The 6,000-nt window shown below is 42.3% G+C and overlaps 1 protein-coding gene across 1 annotated transcript in view; it reads right to left on the bottom strand.

Annotated features, from left to right (window-relative positions):
* Positions 1-1,194: 1,194 nt before the first annotated feature.
* CNTNAP2 (contactin associated protein 2) overlaps positions 1,195-6,000 on the bottom strand; it is a 2,930,334-nt gene continuing 2,925,528 nt past the window's right edge. The window contains exons 23-24 of the mRNA XM_073550056.1: positions 5,568-5,642; positions 1,195-2,235 (exon numbers count right to left, since the gene is read on the bottom strand). Coding sequence (XP_073406157.1) covers positions 2,036-2,235; positions 5,568-5,642 — 275 coding nt within the window. The 3' untranslated portion in view covers positions 1,195-2,035. The remainder of the gene's footprint in view (positions 2,236-5,567; positions 5,643-6,000) is intronic.

The raw sequence follows: 6,000 nt of genomic DNA, 5'->3' as shown, positions 1-6,000 counted from the left end.
GAGGGGGCAGCATTATATTCTATGAGGAGGTACATTATTCCCTATGAGGGTGCAGCATTATACCCTATGAGGGGGCAGCGTTATACCCTATGAGGGGGTGCGCTATACCCTATGAGGGGGTGCGCTATACCCTATGTGGGGGTGCATTATACCCTATGAGGGGGTGCATTATACCCTATGAGGGGGGCAGCATTATACCCTAAGGGGGTGCATTATACCCTATGAGGGGGCTACATTATATTCTATGAGATGGCTGCATTATATTCTATGAGGGAGGCTACCCCAACTCCTGCTACATAACTAAGACCTGTACTGCCTTATATTATACCCTGATATTAGCGCGTTTTACCGCACAATTGGTGGTCTTGTATTTCTTTCTATGTAGCTACATGGTGGGCCCCAAGAATGATTTTCTCTGGTGGGCCCAAGGTGCTCCAGTCCGACGCTGCTGGGGGCCCTAGGCAGTTGCTGGCCAGTATGCCAGCAGGTGTCAGTGCCTGGGCCCACCTAACAACCGGGGCAGAATCAACGGTTCTCCAGTGAGCCAGCCCGACCCTGGTGACAACCTCTGCAGTCAGGCAGACAAATCAGGGTCAGGTTAGGGATTTGCCCAGTCTGTGTATTAGCCTGTGGTGTGCAGGTTTAACATCTCCCATGGTTTGTTGATTCCTGTGCGAGTGTTGGGGCTCAGTCATAACACCAGTAAACTGAGTGATGCATCGCTGGAATCATGGTCTCTTTTCCTACATTATGCTCTCTCAGAAGAGGTAGCAAAACCGGCTGACAGATTCCCTTTAAGCCTTATCTGTCATTTTAAAGTCCATGTTAAAGAACATAGCACACAGTGCACTATGAAGAGACTGGGGAACTACTTGAACAGTGTTCCAGTATTGGAGCTGTGTAAGTTTATCAGCCTAAAGTTGGGATCACATAGACTGGGTAGAGTTAGAATGTTCTATAGGTTGTGACAGGGACTTGGGCCACGTGGGTTCTCAAGGTCTATTTATCAACTAGAATGCTGTCATTCAGTGTCTGCAAATATGTAGATAATTGTAAGAAGTGAAAACACAAAGTTTATGAGAAAGTTGTAACATTTCATTATAGAATGACATTTTTAAATAATTTAGCAGAATGTACAGTATGCTGTGTATAATGTTAGGTGTACAAGAGACGAAAATAAATCACAGGCCAAAGTTTCAGAAAAAGGTGCAATATATTTTAGTATATTTTTCTTTTGCAATGTATACCATTCAGATTTTTTGTTACACCAAGATATCCCCTTATTTCAGAGTTAGGCAACTTGTGGCTGTATAGCGGTCACTGACCTCTAAGTCCCGGATTGGTCAGTGTGCCAATGTCACAGGTTATCTATCCCTGTGCTTGTTATAATATAGCAACAATCTCTAAAAAAAATGGCAAATACATTCTTTATTGGCATGGTGATGCTCCACCCTGAACCATTCTGAGTTACTGCAGTGCCTATGCATGCAATGAAAAGTATCATATGGAGAAAAAAGGAAATAGATGAGTTTTAGAACAATAACGTGTGTGTGCGGGATTATATATAAGCCCTTGCATAGGTTTACACATAATCAGTTGTGTGTATAATATATATATATATATATATATATATATATACACACACACATCTTCTTTAATTATCTTAGGGCTTATAAAATTTTAGAAAACCGGCCCTTAAACATTGCTTAGTTATTAGATTGCCTCTAAACACACACAAAAAATACAGATATTACTGACGAACCCAAACCAATGCCGAAACTCTAAAAGCTGAAATTTTGTTGTTTTTTTTAGACAGGGAAATACAGAAGAGTAAAACCCAACTGTAGATGTAACTAAAAATTACTTTCAAATGCCTTTATCACAGTTTATGATTTGTATTTTTGTCAGTGTATTGAGTGAACCTTCAGGGCCTTCAGGTTGTGCTGATCTTGCACAGAGAAATCCGAAGCCAAGAACTGGTGAGACGCAGTCCCTAGCCACACACTAGAACCAACTCTGATCACATTGAATACTCTTAAATAAGCCATTCCTTTTTACTTTCATCAATGGTCTCGGTAAAGTTGGGGTCGTTGTTTATAATGGCTGCATCAGCGTTGTCGGCAGATTCGGCTCCCTTGGCTTCATTTGTGTGGTAGGTGCCCTTGTGGCGGAACATGTAGCGTATTAAAAACACCAAGGTGCAAAGAATGGTGAAGATCACCACTGCTATGATACCTGGAGGAAAAGAAAGACAATGCATGAAGATTCCAGAATATATAGAGGTTATATGGTAAGAAATTCTGCGTTGACTTTTTCTTAGTCATAATATACTTTTGATCTACTAACTCCTACATAATATCTGTCATAGAACAGAGTTTTCTACCATCTACGATCATGTGTTTTCTCCTTGCTCTACATTATTTTTATCCAAAAGCTAGAAGTCTTTTTTGTTATGATCTCATTCTTCATGGTGCTTAGTAGCCATCTTGTTGAGAGCGTAGAACTTCCTGTAACCACTATATTAAAGTTAAAGGGAATCTGTCACCTATTTTTTGGACTATCAGCTGCCGGCACTGCCATCAGGGGCTTATCTACAGCATTCTGTAATGCTGTAGATAAGCCCCCGATGTAACCTGAAAGAGAAGAAAAACGAGTTATTATACTCACCCCGGGTCCGTTTTTGGTCTGATGGGTGTCGCAGTCTGGCACCTCACATCTTGTAGCGGTGACGTCCTCTTCTTTGCTTCCCATCGAGGCTCCGGCACAGGCGTACTTTATCTGCCCTGTTGAGGGCAGAGCAGAATACTGCAGTGCGCAGGCGCCGGACCTCTCTGACCTGGTCCGGAGCCTGCGCACTGCAGTAGTCTGCTCTGCCCTCAACAGGGCAGATAAAGTACGCCTGCGCTGGAGCCGCGACGGGAAACGAAGAAGAGGACATCATCGCTACAAGATGGGAGGCGCTGGACCGGACCGCGACACCCATCGGACCAAAACCGGACTCGGACCGCCCCTTGGTGAGTATAATCTAACTCATTTTTCTTCTCTTTCAGGATACATCGTGGGCTTATCTACAGCATTACAGAATGCTGTAGATCAGTGTTTCTCAACTCCAGTCTTCAAGACCCACCAACAGGTCAAGTTTTCAGGATATCCTTAGCATTGCACAGGTGATTTCAACACCTGCTCAAGCATTAATTCCATCACCTGTGCAATACTAAGGAAATCCTGAAAACATGACCTGTTGTTGGGTCTTGAGGACTGGAGTTGAGAAACACTGCTGTAGATAGTCCAAAAAAGAGGTGACATATTCCCTTTAAGCTGTCAGGATGATTTTACTATGGAAACTGGTGGTAAGACTATTTAGGTACAACAATAAAAATAAGACCTATGTTCCTTTGCTGAAAAATCAAGTTTTGAAACCACATGCAAATTAGCCTGGAAGTGCTTTGGGGGCATTTACACCCCCCCAAAGCACTAGGAAGCATGTGGTTTAACATCTTCATTTCTCAGCTATGGCACATTGGATACCCATTCACCAATACCACTAGTTTTAGTAGTAAGTAGTATGAGTTGAGCTGCAGGACACAATAACAGCTACTACATAGTAAATGCCGCTGTCCTGTTCGATCCATTCACTGTATAAATCCAGCTACAGTGAGAGCTGCAGACAGCTGATCTGTGGAAGAGCCAGGTGCCGGACCCCACTCGTCTGATTCATGACATATTGTAATTGTTATGAATTCTGCCCATGTGTCTCATCAGTATTATATTATGTAGTCTGCAGTATCATGATTGCCTGCAGAGTCCCTGCTTGCAACTGATGGTAAATAATCACCATATTGTTAGTTGGATCGTGGTAGTGTAACATATATCTTTGACTGTGTGATTGGTTGTTTTTATATTCCACTTTCATTTTCCTTCCTATCTTTATCTTGAGGTTACATATTTAAGTGAGAAAAAAAAATCAGAGATTGATCTGCTCACCGTTTTCAGCAGAGTTTCATTCAAGTGGAAACACATTCAGCATTTAACAAGGTTAAGCAGGGACGAATTGTCCAGGAACAAGCATCCAGTTCAAAGGGGAGGTACTCCAGCACACCAAAATTGTTAAAAAGCATATTTTTTTTTTTTTACTCATATAAACACTTGGAATACAAAAAATTAAAATCCAGGAGACCAACGCATTTCGACCATATAGGTGGCCTTAATAATGACATTTAATTATTTACATTCCACATGTATTCATATGAAGAGAATTTTTTTTTAATGATTTTGAAGTGCTAGAGTACCTCTCATTTGAGCTTGATGTTTAAAGAAGCAGTCCTATAAAATATTTATTCCCTAAATTCTTCAAAATATGTGAGTAATGAAGAGTGTGTTAATAAACTTCCCTGGTTTCCAGCAACACTCCATCTTTTTCTCACCTAAGTGACTGCAATTCCAACTCACGCTGTGCTCTGTGTGAGCCAGAAGTTACTGTGAGCCCATGTAGCCTCGTTCTGATCCTCCATAGGTTTACACTGTAACGCCGGGGTCACACATGCGAGAAACTCGCACGAGTCTCGCTTCCCCCTCTCGGAACTGCATAGAAATACATGCAACCGCACACTCCGGTCCCGAGTGGCGGCGGCAGTGCCGGGTATTGAGATGCGAGACTCGTGCGATTTTCTTGCAAGTGTGACCCCGGCCTAAAAGTGACTTTTGGGTGACAGTGTGACGAGGCAAGTTGTTATTGCAGTCATATGCGTGAGAAGAGGACCGGAACGGCACTGAAAACCAGGTAAGAACGCCCCCAAAATCAAATTGGACATTGGTTTACCAAGCTTTTCACCTACTGCAGGTTTTATGGACTGTCCCAGTAAAATTGAGATTGTTAATTTCCTGATTAGGAACAAAGGACATCAGTGTTTTCTAAACACCTACTAAATTTCTTCCTTTCCTTTTCTGAATTGCTAACTTCTATTTCATGGAGACTAAGGGTACCGTTACACCTAGCGATGCACCAGCGATCCCGAATAGTGATATGACGCAGTCAGGATCGCTGGTGCATCGCTAGGTGGTCGCTAGTGAGCTGCCACACAGGCAGATCTCACCAGCGACATCGCAGGGGTCGGGGGTCGCGACTTACCTGTCAGACGCGGCGATCCTGCGTCCTCCTGCCCGCGTCCACGCGTCGCTCGTCGTCACAGGAGGAAGCGCCGCAGGAAGTGGCCGACGAGGAATGGTCCAGCAGCTTCTCGCGTGATCAGCGATAACCAGCGGGGGAGCCGGTCGGAGGTAAGTATCACATGCAGCGATATCGCTAGCAATATCGCTGCAACGTCACAAAATCGGTGACTTTACAGCGATATTGCTAGCGATATCGCAGTGTGTAACGGGGGCTTTAGGCTGGCTTTTACATTGCATTTTTACTGTGATTTTAACAATACTCTCCTATGACAATTGGTCATGGTTTTGTGATATAACTTTTGGTAGTACAGTTTTTACCCTGAATTCATTCCCAAAAATCTAAAAGTCTATGTATATCTGTCTTCTGTCCTTGCAGAAATGGAACCAAGTTATTTCACCTCCAATGATAGCAGAATTCCTGTTGACTCCATCTGTAATGGCTTGTCCTTCATTGTTTGGGAAATTAGCAGTTTCTGTTATGAAAAAAAAATAAAAAAATAAATACCCACAAAAGCTCTGTGTTTGTGTATATATATATTAATTTTCTAAGCAAATATATTTCTAAACATGCTATAAATCTTTTCCCTGTGTCATTTCTCATTATTACACATATCTTAATTTATGGACAGCTACGGTTTGATATCTTTGTCTGTGTGGATTGGATGGGTTGTTACCGACATCTGGTGAGAATTTCACATCAATAGCACCTTTAGAGATAGATTTACTTAGAAAATTGGTGTTTTCAATACTTATTTCACTGGCTGTATAGACAATTTGCACTTTCTTTGTTGAATACCAACTTTACATGTTTATTGCATATCCAAGAGCTAT

This window comes from Dendrobates tinctorius, unplaced genomic scaffold (genome assembly GCF_039654945.1).
Source record: "Dendrobates tinctorius isolate UK_male_01 unplaced genomic scaffold, ASM3965494v1 ptg000162l, whole genome shotgun sequence".
Taxonomy (NCBI): domain Eukaryota; kingdom Metazoa; phylum Chordata; class Amphibia; order Anura; family Dendrobatidae; genus Dendrobates; species Dendrobates tinctorius.
This window is presented reverse-complemented; position numbering and strand designations above follow the sequence as displayed.